The sequence below is a fragment of the Danio rerio genome, chromosome 20 (assembly GCF_049306965.1).
Source record: "Danio rerio strain Tuebingen ecotype United States chromosome 20, GRCz12tu, whole genome shotgun sequence".
Taxonomy (NCBI): Eukaryota; Metazoa; Chordata; class Actinopteri; order Cypriniformes; family Danionidae; genus Danio; species Danio rerio.
Window position 1 is genome coordinate 41,945,843 of NC_133195.1, and position 24,337 is coordinate 41,970,179.

Sequence of the window (24,337 nt, forward strand, 5' to 3'; positions counted from 1 at the left end):
CTAAAACACTAGCAAACAATACAGCAATTATACAGCACCATCAAAAAACCAAAAAGAAATTTCAGCCAGACTGAGGGAATAAGAAACAAAATAAAATGACATGTAAAAAGGAAGTGGAGGAAAAAAAATGATTACCAGAAAAAATTATTACAGAAACATTATTAACTTTTACATCTAAGGAAGGGGCCCCATGTTTTTTTCATACAACTTTTGTTTGCCAAATCTAGAGAAGCATAACATTTCCAACTTGAGGGCAGAAACCATTTCAGCTAACCATTTAAAAAAATTTGGAGGTGTCGTGGATTTCCACTCCATCAGAATCACTCTCTTGGCCAACACAATACCAAACTTAAGGGAGAGTTGTTGATGTTTAGGCCAAGTTAGAGCCTGGTCTGACCATCCAAACAATGCTATTTCAGTATCGATTTTTAAGTCCATTTCAAAAGCCTAGTAGTAAAGTCCGAAGATACTTTTCCAAAATTCAGATACTTCTGGACAGGAACAAATACATGACCATAGGTGCCCACTGCGCCTTTGCATTTATCACACAGAGGAGAGATAGAAGGATACAGCTTATTAAGTTTGGCTTTTGTATAGTGCAATCTATGCATCACTTTAAATTGTATGAGCTGTAGTCTTACTTTTATAGAGCAAGAATGAATACGACACTTTCCCTCCTCCCAGGTAGAGGATGAAATGTCAATTCCTAATTCCCATCTTCTTTAGTGTTCAACAGAAAGAAGAAACTTCTGAAGGGTTGAAACAAGGAAAGGCTGAGTAAATGATGACTATTTGGGGGTGAACTACTAATTGAACAAAAAACAAAACGAAGATAAAGGTCATATACCAAGCAGTTTAGACAGGTTTATGTGCTAAAATATTTTAAGTATTATAATATATGATTTGATTAAATTAACATTTTATTAGTTGTTAGCAATTTATTCTTCATCTTCAAAAACAACGTGTTAGTCACACTTTCCATAAGCTTCCATTAGTGTTTATTACAGGAATTAATATTATATAGTAATAAGAGTATGAACTGTTTGTGTAGCATTAATGAATCCTGGTTCAATATTTATTAAAACTCAAAATTGTTTGTTAACATTAGATAATACACTGTGGTTAACATGAACTGACATTATTTTCTTTACAGGTGCTGTATGTAAGTTTTTGACTCTTCTAAAGCATAAAAATACCATAAAAGGTTTGCAGATATTTAAGAAACATGCCAAGTCAACATTCTTGTTTATCTGAAAAACAATGGTGGGGTCCGTTCTTCGTACGTGGATTACTCAGTTAGCTGGATTTGGATATTGACGATTTGACACGATCCAGGATCGTTTCGTTCTTCAAAGCTGATCCGAGAGTTGTTGTCATAGCAACAGTTCTGCTAGCTTAAACCTGATCGGGAGCAGGTTCAGTTTATATAAACAGGATTAGATCGGCTCAGTTCAAGCAAAGATAATAGAGAAGGTATGTACCGAATTCTGATATTTTCTTACAATAGTAGTTATATACACTTGGGAAAATAGTAACTATTTTAAATATATATATATAAAGTTGTAGTTATTAATAAAATAAATAAAGTTATACATATTAATAAAACTTATGCAATCTGCACTCTCGAAATGAAAGTACAAAGACTGCCACCTGCTGGTGCAAAGAGAAAACATATGAACTTTTTAGATCGCTTTAGTACAATTTGTGTATAATAGAAATGCACAATGTGTGACTTTTAAAAAGAAAATAATTATACATTAATGCAGTCATAAACATGTTTTGACAGTTAATATGCCAGTGATTATGCTTAACAAAAGTTGCAGACGCCTTTACCAATATCAAAATGCTTTTGAAAACATCGTTATTCCATACAGCGATTAAAAAAACGGCTATTATAAAAAAGAAAATCTTTTCTAAATGTAGAACTAAATACACTGATATGCATTGAAATACATGATGAATACACTTGACACATGAAAGAGTAAAGCCTGCAGCTCACAACAAATGTGGAAGGTTATTGGGTATCATATTTAACAAGCCGTTTACTGCTAATTTGATGTAATTTTGCTCACATGGATAATTGAATATTAATCAGATGATGTCATCACGCTGCTGTGCCGTCAGCCAATCTTTGCACTGATGATCATGATTTCGAGGATCGATAGATCTGTCCTTCACAACACACGCAGCGATCTCAGATCAGTTCATCTAGACATTCTAATCTGATTTGCGAACTTGTTTGAAGAACCAAATTAGCGAGAGATCAGTTATCAAGATTAAAAGATCCAGGATCTGCCAAATCATCTTAGATCATTTAAGCGAGGTACGAAGAACGGAACCCTGAAGTCAGATATTCTGCTTTAAAATGTGTTTTCTGTGCAGGAACGCTGTCTTTGTTTTGGTCATTTTAATCTGCAAAATGCCAGTTTAGCCAATCATGATTCAGCACCCCGATCGTGACAGAAATGTAACCTCAGGTGGACAGTAGCAGACTCTGAAATGAGACGCAGATTCAGAGGTCCACATGAGGTTATCAATTAGCAAATTATATAAATCCAGGAGTGCAATACCTAGTTCAACCACTGGGTGTCAAACTTACATACAGCACCTTTAACATTACCAAAGACGAATAAATACATGTTACATCTTCATGTTAATAAATACCGTAACTAATTAAATTTTTTTCAGTAGGTCCTTTCCTCACCTACTGGCATAACAATGTAATTGCTACAAGATTCATTTAAAGGATCTAGATCAGGGGTGTCCAAACTTGGTCCTGGAGGGACTCCGTCCTACAGATTTTAGCTCCAACTTGCTTCAACACACCTGCAAGGATGTTTCTAGAATGCCTAGTAAGAGCTTGATTAGCTAGCCCAGGTGTGTCTGCTTGGGATTGGAACTAAACTTTGCAGGACACCGGCTCTCCAGGACAAAGTCTGAACATCCCTGAGATAGATAGATAGATAGATAGATAGATAGATAGATAGATAGATAGATAGATAGATAGATAGATAGATAGATAGATAGATAGATAGATAGATAGATATGAATCTATTGAATTCCAATATAACATTTTAATTTAGTAAATGTCTTTTCTATTTGGGCCTCTATGTTATGTATAATAATAATAATTATTATTTTACCAATATATGTAGATGTTTCTATTGTTTTACCAACTAATTTGTTCCAGGATCACGATGTCCAGGAGGACAAAATCTTCCTGCTGTCTCTGCTCATGGCGGAGATGGGGGTTCATTCAGTGGCCTACGCTTTTCCCAAAGTGCGCATCATCACCACCGCCGTCGACAAGAAGGTCAACGATGAGTTTCACATCATTCCAGGAATAGGTAAGAAGAGCTCTATCATCACCCACAAACAAAACATTACGCATTCAGCACCTCGTAATCAACATCCACTGTGTTGCAGGTAATTTTGGGGACCGTTACTTTGGGACCGATGCTCCTTCAGACTGCTATGAAAGCGATGAGGGAATGGACTACTGAGGTTATACGTGAGCGACTGTATCCGCATGCAATGGAGAAGGGAACTTTTAAGCACTTAATCTCTTGATTGCTCTATTTAAACATAAGCCTTAGCCGCCTCTTGCTGCTGGTTTGATTTGCTACACACATTCAATGCAGGCCAAAACATCAACAGATCCTGATTTTGAATATTATTTGACCATTAGTGACGCTACAATTTGAACATTTTTCATTTGAAATGGGAAATGAGCGGACTTATTTCACTAGTTTCTTTATTGGTGTGCTTGAAATGGTGAAACTGTTTTATAGTATGACTATACAGTTTTATACTGTGCAAATCACGGTATATAAATAATTGCTTGTGAATGTGAGATGACTTCATGTCATCTTGTATGGCGTACATGTGCATTTGAAGTGTGTTTTTGAGCAAATTATCCGAAATGAGGAAACATTTACCTCTAGCTCAAGTTTCATCTGCCTTTATTAAAGCATTGCTAATAATTTGCATACATGTTACAATATAGAATCTTTGTAAAATTTGAAGATATTGTTGCTTTACTGCATTACTGTAGCTCTGATTGTGAACAATATTGTTTTCTTTTTCTAATTCATTCATGTCTTGAAGGCTGAAGTGGATGTTAAATGTCTTTTCTATTATTATTATTTTTTGTTGTATATAAAAAATGTGGGAAATTAATGAAAAAATTAGTCCAAAGGATTATTATTTGCTTATCATTTAGCACTACAGTGCCACAGAGAGAACCCAAACTAGGTTTAAAATTTGAATTGCAACCATTTTCTGTTAAATACTTGAATTTTAAAGAGTGTATAGTGTTTATTTATTTTTTTCACTGCTTTACTTGTCATGACTGATTAAGTGGCATTGATCAGCTATGAGAAAATTTGAGAAATAATTACAAGAAACTTTGTGAAGGTCTTAAATCAAAAGAGAGATTGAATCAGCCATTGCTTTCGATAGTGACAGTAATCATATGCATAAAACAATCTGTGATACACTTAAGTTTACATGATCAAACAATAGAAGTTGATCACAGCTTCCACCTAGAGAGGAGTGTTGCACGTTATTTAATAGAAAATTGATTTGTCTGTTTGGTCCCACTTGTCAAAATGTAACTCGGAAATGTACATCTTTGTCTCAGGACTCTTAGTGTAATATGTCTTATTGTAGTTTGTGCTTTTCTATTTTAACTGACCTGTTTTTGTTTTGTGTACAGTCATTTTATAGTTTGGTTATGGCTGATTTTAAATAAGGCACAGTCAAATCTCAGTTAAGGATTCAGATTTCACGACCTTTTGCCATTTAAAATACCTTTCTTCTCGGTATATCTATCGAAAAATGTGTAGTAAATGGTGTGTGTGTGTGTGTGTGGGATTCTCATGGTTTATCCGTTTACAAGCTTCAAACTGACCTCCAGAGCTGCAAGCCATTCCACTTACAGTATGAACATTTTGTGTCTCTATTGAAAGCGCAATAAAATATCTTGTGCTTAACTAAAACTGTTGCTTTTTCTCTTCAATAATGTCTAAGATTTGAATATTTAAACTTATACTTTACACTGCATGTCTTTTATAGTGATTTTATAGTTGATTTATAGTTTGACAGTAATTTTATAGTTTGGTTATGTGGTATTTTAAATAAAGCACTGTCAGATTTCATTACATTTTGCAAGGGGAAAAAAAGATGTTTCTTTATTTAGCTCTCGAAAAATGTGTACAATAAATAGTTTTGTATGAGTGATTCTCATGGTTTATCCGTTCAAAAGCTTCAAACTGACCTCCAGAGCTGCAAGCCATTCCACTTATAAACATTTTGTGTCTATTAAAAGCTTAATAAACTATCTTGTGCCTAACTAAAACTACATTTACTTTTCTCTTTAATAACTGGTCAACGATATGATTATTGAAAGTTATACTTTAAACCAGAGATGCCCAAACTAGAGCCCGCAGGCCAAAGTTGGCCTGTACAGTGTGAGAAGAGACTGATGGGATGGTTCGGGGCGATACTTGATATAACAGCGTTTCTAATATAACAGCGTTTGTTGATTGTTTAATCGCTGAGCTAAACTAAAATGTTTCAATTAAATGTTATAAATGATTGATGTTAAAAATGTAAATACTGCCGCTCTACAGGTAGGGATAGAAGACATCAGCGAGACATCAAATCAAGGCATAAACGGATAGAGCTTGACTCGTGTAATCGGTATTGAACTCCATTCTGTTATAAATGGGATTGTTTTTTAATGTTATAAATTCATTATAATTTTGGTTAAAATGTACATTAGTTAATATAAAGCAGTATTTTAAGTTATTTTAAAATGTGATTGCTTACCCATGGTATATTTACCTTGGGCCCACAGCTTTTTGGCCCTAACGTTACATAAGAAAAAGTTTGGGCATCCCTACTTTAAACACTGGTTTTGTGTGGTGTTCCCTGTATTTTTCAAAATAAAATTCAGTTACTCGATGCTAGTCGACATAAGTTAATCGATTAGACATATTCTTTGTGATGCTTAAAAATAATTATTTTAAAAAATAATTTAAATAATTTTTATTATATTAACTATTTTTAATAATATCAACTAACTTCTTGTCTGGGGTTTCCGCTAACGATAATGACTTTTATTTTGAAATAGTAAGCGTTGTCTTGCTTCACACAACGCAGTCGAGCATCACCTTATGTTGACTTGTGTAAAATGAGTTGAATCGGGTCAACATGGACTAGGCTGAATGAGTTCAGTGTTTAAAGTCACATTTTATGAAGTTCTCTCTTTTCTTTTTTCTTTTGACTGCTGTGTTTGAAAACAGGAGTCAACCTGCTATAATTTCAGCAACTCCAACATTTCTTTAATACATTGTTTCACATCTCTTTAAGTGAAAAGGTGAGAATACATTTCTTTTAACTTCTTTAGTAAGTCGAACTTGGGTCACGAGATGAAACTAACTGTGCGCGAGTTGTACATTAAAGCAGCGTTAATGCTTAATTATAGTGTGCACTCTGGAGAAGACAAGAAGTTGTATTTACCGTTAATATGGAAAAATAAATATATGCAATGAATGACACGTTGTTGGTGTTGAATTTGAATATAGTAGGAAACCGAATTACTCTTATCCAGTTCTTTAAAATAAAATATTTGTTTTATTTTTAAGATTGAATATGTATGGTGCGGCGGCCACGCGCACTGCACGCGCCTTTGATCAGCGTGAGCGCGCTATTAAATGACTTTGAGGAGCACTAACTTTCACGGAGAATATTGAATTAAGCCAAATAATTATAGCATTTATACAAGAGATTAAAAATGACTTTATTACCCTGATGTTACCCTGATGAAGGCAGACTTCTGCCGAAACGCGTTGGTTTTTAGAGATCTAGCCATGTGAATAAAGGCTTTTTAATTTTTTCACTTTACTCGAGTGCCTTGGACTGATTCTTGTTGCAGATTTGATGAATCCCTTACCCAAAGAGCACCGACCATACATTTGAACTTACCCCAGAGCGCTTTTTGTTTTGTTTTTTCTGAATTAAAAATGACTTACTTACAATTCCAGGATTCACTTAAGAAAGCACTCAAAACATCTTTCTGTTAAACAATGAATGTTAAAAAAAGAGAATATTAATTACACTTTTGTATGCTGTGATTGTAATTGTTTATTAACCTTGTAACTTTATCGCTTTATTTCATTTCATCTACTTTGTATTGCTCTGTTTTTAGTTGTTTTGCACTAATTAAATAAGAAATCCTATCTATGTAAACTGCACATAAAACGTAATAGATGTTATTTGGGGGGAAAATAGTTTAATATTGTTTTTATGCATTATTTTATTTCATAATATTTACAGTGCTATATTTATTTAGTTTTTCACTCATTTATTTATTTTGTAGTAAATTATATTGTTTATCAAGTTTGTATTTTTGTGAATTTAACAGAAAAAACACATTCACACATTTATATTTATTGTTTAAGAAGTATTTTAAAATTAAAATGTGATAATTTGTAGTTATTTTATTAATTCATTTATTAATGTATTTAACATGATGTGTGACACTTCAGATCACATTTTCTGCCTCAGTGTTTGGCAAAACTACACAAATTAATTTTCTCCACTTTAATGTAACGTTCAACATGACAAGTATACAGTTGAAGTCAGAATTATTAGCCCACCTGTTTATTTTTTTCCCCCAATTTCTGTTAAATGAAGAGAAGATTTTTTCAACACATTGCTAAACATAATAGTTTTAATAACTAATTTCTAATAACTGATTTATTTTGTCTTTGCCATGATGACAGTAAATAATATTTGACTAGATATTTTTCAAGACACTTCTATACAGCTTAAAGTGACATTTAAAGGCTTAACCAGGTTAACTAGGCAGGATAGGGTAATTTGGCTAGTTATTGTATAATAATGTTTGTTCTGTAGACTATCGAAAAAATATATAGCTTAAAGGAGCTAATATTTTTGACCTTAAAATGTTTTTAAAAAATGTAAAACTTCTTTCATTCTAGCCGAAATAAAACAAATAAGACTTTCTCCAGAAGAAAAAATATGATCAGACATAATGTGAAAATGTCCTTGCTCTGTTAAACATCATTTGGCAAATATTTAGAAAAGAAAAAAAATTGATGGGGGGGCTAATAATTGTTGATTGCAACTGTAAAATGTACATCATCATGCTCAATCTCTTATTTATGTGCCTAAATGGTTTTAACCTGGGAGAAATCATCAGCCTATGAAAAACGACACCAAAAGCACGTTATTAATGTAATAAAATTGTTATAAACGCTGTAAAAATGTCACAAAAAACATTTACAATCTACAAAAATGTAAAATGCATATATAACTTCAGAAAACATGTTCCCCCCTAGAGAACTATAGAGGACGAAACCTGCAAAAACAATAAATAAAAAACTGCAAATATATAAATAAATGAGTAAACATATTTATATTTGTTCATATTTATTTATTTATTGTTTTATTTGTGCAGGAATTTCTGGATTTATTCACTAATTTATTTATATATTTGCATATTTATTTATTTATTGTTTTATTTATGCAGGAATTTCTGGATTTATTCACTCATTTATTTATATATTTGCATATTTATTTATTGTTTTATTTATGCAGGAATTTATGGGTTTATTCACTCATTTATTTATATATTTGCATATTTATTTATTGTTTTATTTATGCAGGAATTTATGAGTTTATTCACTCATTTATTTATATATTTGCATATTTATTTATTACTTTTGCAGGTTTTGTCCTCCAAAGAGAACAAGCCCACTGATAAAATAACATACATTATAATGCATATTTTGGAATGGATATTGGATTTATGTATATATTTTTTCTCTAATAACCGTTTGTCATAATGTGGCATCAATATTATTCTAGCAAACTGCACACTAAAACTATCACTTCTGATCTTTGTCTATTTCTGCAGCAGTTTTCATTGCAGTAATTTGAGCTGTTCACTGTTTTCTTTTTTTAGACTTTGTCTCATGGCGGGTCTTTGGAGATCTTATCAGGCTCTGATGGCCAAACACCCATGGAAGGTACAGATTATAACTGCTGGTAAGTGCTTTTTCCCACCCATGTAGTTGATGTTTCCAGTTCTCTTCAGGTCAACTCTATCTCAGACGCTACTGACTAAATGTTTACCTTTCCTGTTTACACTATCACTTCTACACAGCACGGTTATTTTTGAGCCTGAATAATTAATCAGCCACATAAACAACAGAAACCTCCCTAAGCAGCAGTTTGTTTAGTTGTTTGCTTGAACTTTGTCACTGTGGGTTTTACATAGATTAAGGGGGAAGGTCTATTTCAGGATGTTGGTTTGCTTGTAATTTTAACTCGTAATGAATCAGGAATTCATTATATTTTCATCTAAAATGTTATTATGAAAATAATATTCCTACCTCAAATAAAAAATTGCATTCATTCATTAATTCATTGCTGTAATTACACCCTTTTGCCAGAAGATGGCAGCACAAAGCAGCTTTAAGTCCAATGTTTTACAGAGTTGTCCTACTGAAGTCTTTGGATAAGTCTAGGCCTGTCACAATAATCAATATATCAACTTATTGTGCAATACTTGGACATGACTGCAATCATTTTTGCCGTTTCAATATATAATTACAAGTTCACGAATAACATTTAAGCCATTTTACAATGATGTTTACATTTTACCTCACAGGTTTATAATTGGACATTTACCTAATAGGACATTTAATATTATATACTGTATATAATAGGACATTTAACTTTTTAACATCAAATTATAAAATCTAAATAGCCTTAAAAGTGCTAAATATTTAAGTGTCCATGGCTATTTGCATTATTATGATGTTATATGATCATTATATAATTAGTGGTGTAAAATGATCTCAAAATGACAATAATAACGCTTATCGCAATAATTTTTGTAACAATATATCACACAAAAAAGATTCCCTATCCTAAGAGATGCTGACTATGGTTCTCAATCAGCTCTTCAAGTTTTGTATCCGTAGGTCATGAACACAAATTCGGCAGAAAGGAGCTTGGTTGACTTTAGTGGTATAATGATAGTAACATGAGAATGTCAGAGCTGATATTTTTCTCTTAATTTGGTAACGCTTTACACTGGTAAATGCTGGGCTTCAGATAAATTCCTTTATATTGTGCCAACACAAATTAAGTTTATTTAAAAGTGGATTGAACATAAAATAATTAAGTTGTGCCCAAAAAATTACAAGAATTTTATCTATTCAGCTCATTTTTAATAAGTAGTTTGAACAAACAGCCAAAATGTTCTTTGGTGTAGTTTAAGTCAGAGTTCATGCTATTATGTACTGGCTCATCCCTATTATTAAGATTTTAACTGTTTACTAGTACTTATAAAGAATGATCTTATTCTACATCCCTAATCCCATCCAAAACATAACTTCAACCTTACTAACTATTAAGTTAATGTTATTTCTGTTTAGCCCTGTATGATTAATTAATTCATTCATTCGTTTTCTTTTTGGCTTATTCCCTTTATTAATCTGGGGTCGCCACAGCGTAATGAACCGCCAACTTGTCCAGCAAATGTTTTACGCAGTGGATGCCCTTTCAGCTGCAACCCATCTCAGGGAAACATCTATACACACTTATACACTACAGATGTACATTGGGTACAGTTTACCCAATTCACCTGTACCGCATTTCTTTGGACTGTGGGGGAAACCGGAGCACCTGGAGAAAACCCACATGAACGTGGAGAGAACATGCAAACTCCACACAAACGCCAACTGACCCAGCCGAGCCTCGAACCAGTGACCAAGTATTCAATGATTTCTCATTCTAGTTTTGCATTTACAACCAATAAGCTGCTAATTAGTAGTTTATTGAGGTAAAAGTCGTAGTTAATGACTTGTCAACAGCGTGAATTGTGACTTGATATAAAGGGCCCTATCATGAACCCACAAGGCACGACGCACGACGCAAATGTTGTTTGCTCTCATATAACAAATGCATTTGCGCTCATATGTGCGCCCATAGGCGTTCTGGTCTAAAAAAGGTGGCGCAGTAAGGCGCATTGCTGGCGCGTTGCTATTTTAAGGAACTAAAATAGTCTGTTCAATATACCTGATTAAAGCAGGTCTATAGTCCAATGCAGAGCACGTTGTTTGTGCCCCTCGCTGACACATTGCTCAATACACACAAGATATACAACAATACACAAATATATTTACAAATGAAAAATAATTAAAGGATTAAAATAGTATAAAAATTATTATTTTCTAGTCTACTTAAATATAAAAACCATGCTACTTTCACTACTTTCATGCCTTCTTTATCTCAGTGGGTTTTTAAAATTTATTCATAACAATTTGCTTTTGTATATTATTATTATTATTATTATTATTATTAACAGTATTATTTATTATATGCATATTTATATTTGTTTTATTAAAAACAAGCTTAGACTTGCCCACCTGTCAGGCTTTGGACCATATGGGGCATAGCATGTGTATTTGGAAATAACTGTTTGAGCACACTTGGTTATTATTGTTCATTTATTTGTTTGCTGGAAATTAGAACTGAATTTAGAAATAGATTTGTAACAAATCTTTGCGCTTAAGAAACTAAATTAGTTATGAATGCTAATGGATGTCTGTGCATACAACACGTTTCCCTATCCACGAGAGTGAAAGTAAAAGTATGGAACGAGGCTCATTCTCATGCTGTTTAACTGTTTTCTCGCTAATGAAGGGTTCGTTTTTCCACTTACAAAGTTCGTCATGTAAATAGCAAATGTGCTACGGCGCGACGCAACTGACTCTTAAAGGGAATGGGAGATGAGACTCTGATTGGTTTATTTTAAAACCACAAACTCCTACGTCACGTTGCGGTGGGCCTCAGAATTGCAGGGATTTGGATCCTATTTTAATGCTAGGACATTTAAAAAAGAGACTTATAGTGTGTCTATCACTCCATCATGACTGTGGACACACTATACCTGCACACAGTTCTGTCCAAACAGCTTACGAAAGATGATTTTCATCATAGGTGCCCTTTAAAAGTCTTAAATTTGAAAATCTGCAGAAACCCAGTCAATGTTCAATGGAAACATTTCAAAGGTACATTAAGTCAAAAACGCTAATGATTGAAATAAAGCAATTTGAGTGGAAAATTTTCTGTAATTATTTCAGAGTGATTTTTGCATGAGTTTTGCAGTTAAAACCGATAATTACTTTATTTGATTTCTAGGCAATGACGGACGCCAGGAGTTTATTTGAAAACAATCACTAATTTGTGGGCTTCGTTATATGTGACGCCAGTGAGGCCAAATTTACACACTTCAGCTTTAATTTGATGTGTGATTACTGCGCATTAACTAATCAGAGGCGATTGACTGCCGCCTCTTCACCTGGTTTAACAATACGAGTGAACGAGAGCACACTTTATTGTTAATCAATGAGTCTGCTCAGACACGCCGCTGGTGTGCGTTATGAGTCACTCAAACTCTAGCATTAGGATTAATTAGTTCTTGGCCAGACTGGCGCTGACAACTTGGCCAAAACGCTTCAAATCACCAGCGGCCTTGTGTGGCGCTTAGCGGTTGAGGATGCAAGTTTATGTAATCAAGATTACAGACATAAGCTGTGATTCATCGCCTTTGTTTTGCAGAGGACTTGAATATTTATAGAAACTTCTGCAGCCCTATGGGTGTAGGTTTAATATTAGATGGCAAGATGCTTTAAATGGGAGGGAAGAGTGGTGACTTAAAAAAGTGAATAATAATGGGATGTTTTCTCAGTGTTGTGATTATTTGCTAGGCAAGGTATATGAACGCAATAAAACTTGGCCAGAGAGTTTGAAGTTAAATTTTTATTTATTTATTTATTTTTTAATAGGATTAATTTTGAAAATGTTATTAATACATTAAGTTAGATTTTAAAGAAGACACAATTATTATTTTATATTTTTATGCAAACTGATTTTTCTTTTCAAGAATAGTTTATTATTTAGAATATTTGTTAAAAATTATTTGAGTATTTTATACAATAATAAAATATTTACTATCCCTTTGATCATTTATTTTATAAATAACTAAACTGTACAACCCTAAAAGTTAAGGAAACTCAAACCATTTGAGAAAACCGATTGCAACAAACCATTTAAGTTCAAAGACTAATCCAGATGAGTTCCGTGAACTTAATCCATTTGAGTAAATGAAGCAATTTGAGCACAGTAAAACCCAATAAACGAAGAGAACTCAAATCAACTGAGCACTGTAAAACCCAATAAGTCGAGTCAACTCGAACCATTTGAGGAAACCGATTGCAACAAACCATTTGAGTTAAAAAACTAATCTATAGGAGTACTGTGAACTTGCTTAATTTAAGTTGAAGTAACGAGGTATTTATTTAACTCATCATCTTAAACAGAGTTCAAAACTCTTTTCAAATGAGTATTAACCAGTCAATTCTGAGTTAACCAGTTTTACAGTGCATTAGTGACATCAAGTGTTATAAAGGGTTATTTTTGTTATTAATTAGATGTTATCTTTTGTATAAATCTTTACAAATAAGACTTAAGATAAGATTTTATGCAAACTATGATATTTACCACAATTCTTGCATGAATAGTACAGTATTTTAAAAAGTTTGTATTTTCTTCTAATAAAAATCTTTACTGTCACTTGTTATCAGTTTAATTCATAAAAAAATTATCAATGACATCAAACATTTTAATTAATTATGTGTCATATTTTGTAGCTTATTCTTTAAATGTATTAAAATGTTCGGTTAGAATAACAATAAGACACGATTACTTTATATTTATTTATACATATTTTTATGCAAACTGATTTTTTTCACAATCTTTTCAATAATACAGTATTTTTAAATAATTTAAATATTTGATATAATAAAAAAAATTTCAACTTTTATTAGTTTGGTGCATAAAAAACAATTAATGAGATCATATTGTTTTTGTTTCATTAGTTAAATGTTCATCTTTCTTAGCAAACTATTTCATTGTAATAATATGTTCAATTAGTTTATATTTATTTATATATATATATATATATATATATATATATATATATATATATATATATCTGTACGCAAACTGTGATACTTTTTTCACAATTATTTCATGAATAGTACAGTATTTGTTTAATATTTGAATATTTCATATAATAATAGTCTTTACTGTCATTTTTAAAAGTACTGCATTATTTATATTTTAAGTATGACAAAAATCTTAATAACATGAAATTTTTTTCCAAAAAGTACTTTTTTTTTTTTTATAATTTGAATATTTCATATTATTTGAATATTTTATTCAAGTATACTGTCACTTTTTATCAATGTCATGCATTAAAAATGATTTATGACATCAAAGGGTTATTTTTTGTTTTATTTCATCTTTAATAGCAAACTCCTTAATTTTATGAACAAGTTCAGTAAGATTGTTTAAGACAATTATTTTATATTTTATATATGTTTTATGCAAACTTAGAATTAAAACTTAGAAGAATAGTTCAGTATTTTTCATAATTATATGAATATTTGATTTATTATAAAAAAAATACTGTCACTTTTTTATCAATTTGATGCATTAAAAAGGATCAATGTCATGAAATGCTTTAAAGGGTTTTTTGTTTTTGTTAATTATATGTCATCTTTTGTAGCAAATTCTTGTTTAGTTTGATTAATATGACACAATTGTTTTAGATTTATTTATAAATAGTTTTCTTTAAATTGTGATACTTTTTCACAATTCTTTCAAGAATTCTACAGTATTTAAGACAAACTATTTTATATTTATGCAAACTGTGATACTTCTTTCACTATTTTTTCAAGGACAATACAGAATAATTATGAATAATTTGAATATTTTATGTAATTATAAACATCTTTACTGTCATTATTATCAGTTTAATGCATTACAAAAATGATGTAGCATCAAACCTTATAAAAGATTTTCTTTTAAGTTTTATGAATAACACGTTCAGTTAAAATTAATAATCACAATTATTTCAAGAATAATACAGTCAATTTAATGCATTACAACTTATTAATGACATCAAACGATATAAAGATCTATTTTTAGATGTTTGTTTTAATTAAATGTCATTTTTCATAGCATTTTTTAAAAAATGCATTCATTTGGATTAGTGGTCACCAATCTCGGCCCTGGAGGGCCTGTGTCCCTGCAGGGTTTAGCTTCAACTTGCCTCAACACACCTGCCTGGATGTTTCAAGTACCAAGTAAGACCTTGATTATCTTGTTCAGGTGTGTTTGATTAGGGTTGCAGCTAAAATCTGCAGGGCACCGGCCCTCCTGGAACAAGTTTGGTGACCCCTGATTTAGAACAATAAGACAATTATTTAATATTTTTTTAGAAATATTTTTCTGCAAGCTGCGATTACTTTTCTCACGATTATTTCAAGAATAGTACAGCATTTAAAAAAAAAATTATTTGAATAGTTTATATAAAAATACAAATTTTTACAGTCATTTTTAATCAGTTTAGTGCATTTAACAACTATTAATGACCTCAAACAGTACATCATCTTATGTAATCCATAATCACAATAATAGCATTAAAAACTCTTGCATCATTACACTAGATTAGGTTAAACGTTTTATAAAAGTTTATTTCACTGGAGATGCAAAGCTATTTGCATCCTAATTGAATACCCTGTTAAGCACACTTGACAGAACATTACAGGCTTATAGGAATGCTTTACTTTTGCATGTTTTGTGACTAGCAGTGCATAATTGACACACCTCTGCTTTAACAATCACGCTTGGTTGATGTGACAAATGGATTTATTTATAACAGCTACCAATGCGAAGAGGAAGAGATTAATGAGCGAATGAATAAATGAATGAATGGAGGGGGATGAAGGCGCTACATTTCCGTTTTCAAGTCATTAGCGATGCATTAACCCCCATAATCTGAGCTAAATGTAGAAAAAAATCAATGTCATCCGATGAGGGCAAATCTGAGCGAACAGGGGGCTTGAATGTGTTTACCATAGCCCAGGTAAGCCCTGTCACTGCGCTCTCATCAGCTAAATGGGGAAGGGTTGCCTGCTGGTCTCTGCGGAGAACGTGCGGGATACGGATAGATCCCTGCCAAATTGATCACAGATAATTTCACTAAGCAGAAGATGCGTCAGTCAGGGCCCGCTGCTCCCTGGAGACTCGCGCTCAAGGACAGACGCTGAGAAGTGTTGTGCTGACATAAGCATATTTATAGAGGCATTTAGCATAGATGAGCGCCATACAACAGTTGGCAGGAGCTCCAGGGCAGATTGCACCTGAGCGTGTGGTAAATTGGGTTTTATTTGGCACTGCAGAATGACAAACGCGACCGTGTTTATTGTTAGATGGGGTCGGCGTCTTTGTTATAGGGTTTAAAAATCTGACATTGCGATATTTTGTTTTTCTGCTATATATATTGCAATGTGAATACTATTTCACTTGAATTAAATCGCTTTACTTGGAAAGAATTCAATCATTTAGATTGATTAGGGTGTTAGAAATATAGGGTGTCTCAGAAATATAGGTTGCAGTCACCAGGGCAGTTAATGGTACATCAAATCTACATATTAGTACTCAAATGTATCTAAAATGTAAATTGGAGGTACCATTATAGACCCTTTAGGTACAAGTGTGTTACTTTTGAAAAGGTTATGCCCCAGTGACAGCTCCAATACCTTCATTTCTGAGAGTAATACATCTAAATACATCATAATAGATTACAAGCATATATAAATTCAACAGACAAAGGCAAATGTTAAACAAACAGTGCATTATGATCTTCTTGTAAGTCTTGACAGTTTTCAGGGACAGAAACTATAAAAAGCTTATGTAAAATTGCATGTTCTTTAAATCATACAAACAAATTGATCAAATTGAATTATTATTTTATTATTTTTTTTACAAATTTTAAAAACACTTTTATTCCTGCCAAACTAAAGGAATAAGACTTTCCCATGAAGAAAGAAACAATATGGTTTCCTTTCTAACATACAATAAAATATTTATATATATATAGACATTCATTGTTAAAAACACGTATGATGGATACGGTATGTTGATACCGTTTTATGTTAGTTCCATGTTTTCTTTAAGGATGAAAGTACATGAAGAGTTCAGATGCAAAACCCTCTAAATCCATTAGACCTCTTTTCTTGAAAATGAGCATTTTCTATCAGGCTCCTATAATTAGGTATAGAAGTTTTATTTAATAGATAATGATAGGGTTATTAGCTAGTAAATAAAATTTAGTTTTAAAGTGTTTTTTTAAATGTCACTTTAGACTATTCTTTGGTGTTAAAAAAAGGTAAATTTTCTCTTGCGTCAAAACAAGCTAAATCCACTCGTGCTTTTTTTTTGCAAAAACCTCTAAATCCAGCTATTGGGACAAAAATGTGTAATTAGTTGAAAATCACTAAAGATGCAATTAGAAATAATTTTACCAAACATAAAACGCATTACACAAGCCACCTAAAATTAATAATATACAAATCTGTCAAGTAGGTGGTGGTTCATTCCGCTGTGATAAACCAGGGAAAAAGCAGAAGGAAAATGAATTAATGAAATCTGTCAAGTAAGTGCATTAATCAATAACATTAAAATGGACATTAATTAAATCTGAACAATCTGTTGTCATTTCTGATATTTGGGATTTAGATTTAATGTAAGTAGAGCAATGTAAACATTACAAACTAAGCTTGGTAGATTCAAATAATGTACAAACATTGTCAAACATCAATATCTGTGCATTGTCCATTAATAAAAACAGCTTATCAGACATATGTGAATTATGAAGTAATATAAATAATGTATAGTTTTATATAGTATATTTTTCTTTTAAAAAATAGATTAAATTAGCAAAGAAAACAAGGTAGGCCTACTGGTCAAAAAGGGAATGCCTCTCAGGGAATTATAGAAGCTGTCATTCATTCATTCATTCATTCATTCTCACCATACTTAAGGTCTTAGTCTCGTTTATCCTTATAGCATCCCCGTTGGATAAAAGAACGGCATCTTAACTTCATCTTTCGTGAAATAGAGTTGCAGTTCATTGCATAGTAAATCGGACTCATTCAAAGTAGGGTCAATGCGCAAAAAAAAGGTTATAAATGCATGTTACACTTCCGGCTGCACATTGTGTTTTCTTTTTCTTATAATGGACAGAGTTTTCAGGGTAAGGGAAATTTTCATTTGCCATTCACTGACAGTCGGACAGGCTCATCCAGTTCACACTCCGTCTTTTAAAATCGACATCAAAAGGGGAATAAAGCATTCATCATTAAAGCCGGCGAATCTACACGCTGCTACATTAAACGCATATGATTTGATTCGCTCCTTCTGATTGGTTCTCGATATATATCGGCTTTTGCTGTCAAAGGCAAGTAGCGTTTATCAGTTTTTGCCAACAAACTGTTATTTCTTAATGAGCTGACGCTGGGATTTGGATAATTTGAAGAAAATCTATTTGTTGATGGTATACTAAGTGCCTAAAGCATACACTCAATGTCATTATCTTTTTTGGCGGAAGTGACGTTTAGCGGCTTTTGCATCTGAACTCTTCATATGTCTCCCCCAGAACACAGAGTTTACTCTTCCTTGCTTCTCAACATGTTAGCGTCAAGTTAAACTAAGAAGTGGAAAACACTTGAAGTGTTTATTATCACCTCACGACATGCACTTATCTCTCACTCCGCCTCTGGTCTGCTGCTGCCTACCGTGATCAATAAAGCTGCTGCTGTTTTTTTTTTTTTTAAAGATGACCCAGTAAAAGCATGGTGGCTCATTCCAACCTGCTATACTAGATTATTAGTCTTTCCTTGACATTTTATGAAAAGGTTAGGTCACTTAAAGGGGGCTACGTGGCCTCGCCGGGTTCTGTCGTTAAGCAGAATGTCCTTTGTAAACCATGATATTTGGGCAAGTGTGAGGAAGCAGCTGTCCTCTAAATTTAAAAGCAGTTGCATTTTTTTATGATTGTTTTTAGCTCAGTTTCTTCTTCCTGACAGCTCTGTGTTTGGATACAGAAGCTTTTTTTAAGGATCCTGCAATTTAGGCAGTCAAGATGAAATGTAATGAATGACAAACACTGCCTGTGTTTAGAGAGGGTGTTGATGCAGAAACATTGCTGTCACAGCTTGACTTTATATAGCTTTTTCATTAGCATACACAATAGAGAAACCAACATTAGCTGATGTGATGTTTGATGTTGTAGACCTGAGTCTGGGTGAATATAAATAAAAGTAACTATGTACAGTTGAAGACAAAACTAAATGCTGATTTTTCACCTTTTTGAGTGTGACATATTTGCGACCCTGCCTACTACAGCGTGGGGGAATCGGAAGGTTCGAAAGCAGTATATCTACCTACCTATCTATCTGTCTGTTTGTCCGTCCGTCCGTCCGTCTGTCCGCCCGTCTATCCATCCATCTTTCTATCATTCTGTCTGTCTGTCTGTCCGTCCTTCCATCTATCTATCTATCTATCTATCTATCTATCTATCTATCTATCTATCTATCTATCTATCTATCTATCTATCTATCTATCTATATCTATCCTTCCATCCATCCATCCATCCATCCATCCGTCTAATTTTGTATTATCTATCCTTCTGTCTATTGTTCTCTAATGGTCTTCTTATTGAGCTATCCTTCTATCCATCCATCCATCCGTCTGTCTGTCTGTCTGTCTGTCTATCCATCCATCCATCCATCCATCCATCCATCCATCATTCTGTCTAGTTTTGTTTTATCTATCCTTCTGTCTATTGTTCTCTATTGGTCTTCTTATTGAGCTATCCTTCTATCCATTCATCCATCCATTGTTCTATCATTATGTCTGTCTGTCTGTCTTTATCTATCTATCTGTTCCATCTATCCATCCATCCATCCATCAATCCATCCATCGTTCTATCATTCCATCTTTCCATTATCGTTCTATCTATTGTTCTATATATTTATGTTTTTGTTCTATCATTCCATCCGTCCCTCCATCCATCCATCGTTCTATCATTCTGTCTGTCTATCTATCCATCTATCCATTTATCCATCCATTTATCCATGCATTCATCGTTCTATTGTTCTATCTATTATTCCATCTTTCCATCCATCTATCATTCTAAAAAATTCTAGTCAACATCCATTTATCCATGCATTCATCGTTCTATTGTTCTATCTATTATTCCATCTTTCCATCCATCTATCATTCTAAAAAATTCTAGTCAAAATACACACAAAAAATATTATTATTTAAAAACATTATTATATTATTTTATTAAGGTAAATTATTATGGACCTCTCTGGTTTTCTCAGGAGCAGAAGTCGTCATAGTTGGGTAAACTTGAATGGGAGAGTACAAGTAATATATTTTTTACAATCCTATTTGCTGAAATAATAACAGAAAAACTTGATGATGGTGTAATCAATACTTTCAGAAAAAAAAATTTGTGCGAGACTGATGACAACAGCCAGAGGAGAGAATAACACCAAATTTACTGTCCTGCACATTGACACTGCATTACAAATTCATCAAATAAGCAGTAATTAGTTTTTTGATGCTAAGATGATATAATACATACATAAATACAGATAAATGTTCATATGTTTTTCAAAAATCTAAATATTAAAAAATTTCAAGGATTGAAGATGTTGATGACCGTTAAACGTGTCATAACAGTCTTGTGAGAAGGCTCCATAATTATTATTTTTGATCTCGAGAACCATTGTCTTGCAAATTCCTGGAGGGACCTTATTGGTCACTTGTGTTTTACCGTTCTATGAACTCAGTGGTATTTCTGACGAAAGAGATCATCTCAAAGCGGTGTTAGTCTCACAAACCCACTGATGGTACCATCAGTCCAGTGCCAGTGTACACTTAGTCATGGCATAACACTGAGTCACTGTGTCTGTGTTTGTGGCGAAACACTCGGCCGCTGCTCATCAGTTGCTGTAGTTTGTAAAAGCGACCGGAGAGTCCTGCATGTTGTTTCTCTAACAGATCAAAAAAGGCTGTGCTTGTGCGGGGTTGAGTGAGAGCGTGACACAGTCTTTCTGTTGGTGCATCGCCCCGCTGTGCCCGTTAACAACCTGCTGGAGAGACACCAGAGTTCCCAGCATCCTCCTCTTTGAGGCATTTCATCTCACGCTGCCCTCCTGCTATGACCTGCTGTGCACAATAGCAGATTCTCTCTATAGATCGCAGTGTTTCTTACAATGACCTCACTTATCAAAAGATAATCCAGCTGATCATTCATTCATTCATTCATTCATTCATTCATGTATGCATCTTTCTAGCGATCTGTCAGTCTGTCTTCATATTCTATTGTTCTGTTGTTTTACTATCTGTCCATCCGTCCATTTGTCTGTCTGTCTGTCTATCATTGTGTTATCATACTGTCTGTCCGTCGTTATATCTTACTGTCTGTCCATCCGTCTGTCCGTCCATCCATCCACCCGTCGTTCTACCTATCTTTTTGTCTGTCTGTCCGTCCGGCCGTTGTTTCATTCATCCATTCGTTGCATTTTATCTTAGATCCATCCATCTATCCATCCATCAGTCTCTCTGTCTGTCTGTCCATCCATCCATCCATCCATCCATCCATCTATCCAACTATCTATCTCTCTATCTATCTATCTATCTATCTATCTATCTATCTATCTATCTATCTATCTATCTATCTATCTATCTATCTATCTATCTATCTATCGTTATATATATATCCATCCATCCATTCATCCATCCTTCATTCTATCTCTTGTTACATCCATCCATCCAACAATCCATCCATCAATCCATTGTTCTATCTGTCATTATATCCATCTATCCATCCATCCATCCATCCATCCATCCATCCATCCATCTGTCGTTCTATTTGTCGTTCCATCTACCCATCTATCCCTCCATCCCTGTCTCCCTATCTGTAAATTAATATTATTTTTTAACATAATTGCATTTTTGTTGTGACTGGTGTAAACATAATAAAAATAATTAAATTATTGTTAACAAATAATTAACCACCAATAATTAGACGGTTTCAGTAAACAAAAAAAAAGTAAAATTTCGTCGTTGTTTAATTTTTAAGTAGTTTCTCAAATTTAATCATGTTTGAATATTTTCATGTTTGTAAGTATTTTGGTTTTGTAATTATCACAAAAAATAGTTTATGACTTTTATAGGAGTATAGGAATAATAATATTATTTATATTTATATCTATTCTTAAAAGTGCTTAATAAACTGGTATTTTTATTGTAAACTTTAACTGTAATGTAAAAAAAAAACTAAATATGCTAAATATATTTAGTAATCATTATATTCTTTTTTTATGTTGTGAATTATTGATCGTGAATATAACCTTGTGTGTACTGAGTGAAAACTGAATTGGGGGAAACAAAAATGAGAATGCTCTCTGCCTCCAACAGCAGCCTAAAACTGTTAACCGTAATAATTGACGTAGTAATTGAATTAACTTTATGGTGTCAGTTTGCTAGTGCACATGTTAACAAAACAAAAAAAGTTCTCCTTCTGGGTTGGTTGGTCATTGAGTTTGCTTTCTTTTATTGAGGTTTGTATTCATTTTGGGTTTCCGATGCATGTCAATATCCAGTGAGGTCTCTGTTTACCCACACATGCATAATGCATGGCTCTGTGTGCTGCCCTTACAGCTTTGACTGCAGACGATCGAAGCGTGTGTGAACAGAAGGAGACCTGTGACATTTCCAGCAGTTGGGGGGAAAGCACTCCGTCAATGTGATTGGCACTGTGTGTGTGCGCGCAAATGGGGAAAAAGTGATGAGCTGCAGTCTATCTAAAGCCTCCCATCACTCATATTCAACAGCTTCTGTTCATTGAGTGTTTCCTCAAGGATGAATGCATGAACAAAGCAATTCACACACACACACTTTAAACTCAAAGGTGAAGAAGGGATCTTATTGGTTTGAGTTGAATTTTTACATTTATCCTCTTGGAGTGCAAATGAACAGTACTGATGTCTGAATTATGGGCTTTGGAGTAGGTTAATCGATGATGGATTTATTGTCAATAATGCATTAAATCAGTGCACTTTATCAATGGTTAATTAAGCATAAATATCATTACCATGCTTGGGTGGGTGTATGCAGCTTATGTGCCAAAAGTTCAGCATATTTAAGGGACAGTTTTACAAAAGGGAAAATAGTTTATTGAAAGTTCTCCTCAACTATGCTTTAAGAAACAGAGCAAGGCATTAGTTCACCTTCAAGGTTTGTGTTGTGTTGAGTTGACTTGAGTTGTGTTTTGGCAATTTGAGTTCTCTCTTTCGTATTATCTCTGTTCTATCTATCTATCTATCTATCTATCTATATCTATCTATCTATCTATCTATCTATCTATCTATCTATCTATCTATCTATCTATCTATCTATCTATCTATCTATCTATCTGTCTGTCTGTCTGTCTGTCTGTCTGTCTGTCTGTCTGTCTGTCTGTCTGTCTGTCTGTCTGTCTGTCCGTCGGTCCGTCCGTCCGTCCGTCCGTCCATCCATCCATCCATACATCTGTCTGTCTGTCTGTCTGTCTGTCTGTCTGTCTGTCTGTCTGTCGGTCTGTCTATCTATCTGTCTGTCGGTCATTCTATCTTTCTAACGTTCTCTGTTGTTCTATCTCTCCGTCCATCCATCCATCCATCCATCTGTCATTCTGTCTGTCATTATATCTATCCATCTGTCCATCCATCTATCTATATCTATCATTCTACCCATCGTTCTATCTGTCGATCTATTAATTGTTCCATCTGCTGTTTTATCTGTTGTTCCATCCCTTTCTCTGTATCTACATAAATATTATTTATTATTATCATTGTATTTTTCTTGTGACTATAGTATAAACATAAAATAATTGTATTATTTAGTTAACAAATAATTAACCACAAATAATTAAACAATTTCAGTTTATAAAGATGTAACATTTTCATTTTTGTTTCATGTTGAGTTTAAGTCATGTTGTGTAACTTCTGCTGAGCTGTGCTATGTTGTGTTGAGTGAGTTGCAAATTGCGATGCGTTGATTTAAAGAAACACTTGACTTTTTTGAAAAAGCACCTGGTCAACTATAATTCAGACTCGACATTGAGTGTCATTATTGCAGATGTGCACATTGGGATATCGATGCTGAAACGATGTATTGTGCAGCCGTAGTAGTATCGATACTCATTGGTGGAGAGGAGACAGAGTGATGTAGCCAATTAGATGCCATGGGGATGGTTAGAAGGTCATGATGGATGGAGGCCAGGGGGGCAGGTTTGACCAGTATGCCGAATATACGCCTCTATTCT

The 24,337-nt window shown here is 33.4% G+C and overlaps 2 protein-coding genes across 8 annotated transcripts in view; both read left to right on the forward strand.

Annotated features, from left to right (window-relative positions):
- The window catches only part of si:ch211-243j20.2, a 50,090-nt gene extending 45,090 nt beyond the window's left edge, over positions 1 to 5,000 (forward strand). For all 7 annotated transcript variants that reach the window (XR_012396007.1, XR_012396005.1, XR_012396004.1 and 4 more), the window contains 2 exons: positions 3,191 to 3,347; positions 3,427 to 5,000. Coding sequence is in view for 2 of the 7 variants with exons in the window: in XM_002665748.4 (XP_002665794.1) it covers positions 3,191 to 3,347; positions 3,427 to 3,503 (234 nt within the window). In the remaining 5 variants the exon portion in view is untranslated. The remainder of the gene's footprint in view (positions 1 to 3,190; positions 3,348 to 3,426) is intronic.
- A 1,165-nt stretch (positions 5,001 to 6,165) lies between these two features.
- mpv17 (mitochondrial inner membrane protein MPV17) overlaps positions 6,166 to 24,337 on the forward strand; it is a 45,075-nt gene continuing 26,903 nt past the window's right edge. The window contains exons 1-2 of the mRNA NM_201165.2: positions 6,166 to 6,382; positions 8,996 to 9,078. Coding sequence (NP_957459.2) covers positions 9,006 to 9,078 — 73 coding nt within the window. The 5' untranslated portion in view covers positions 6,166 to 6,382; positions 8,996 to 9,005. The remainder of the gene's footprint in view (positions 6,383 to 8,995; positions 9,079 to 24,337) is intronic.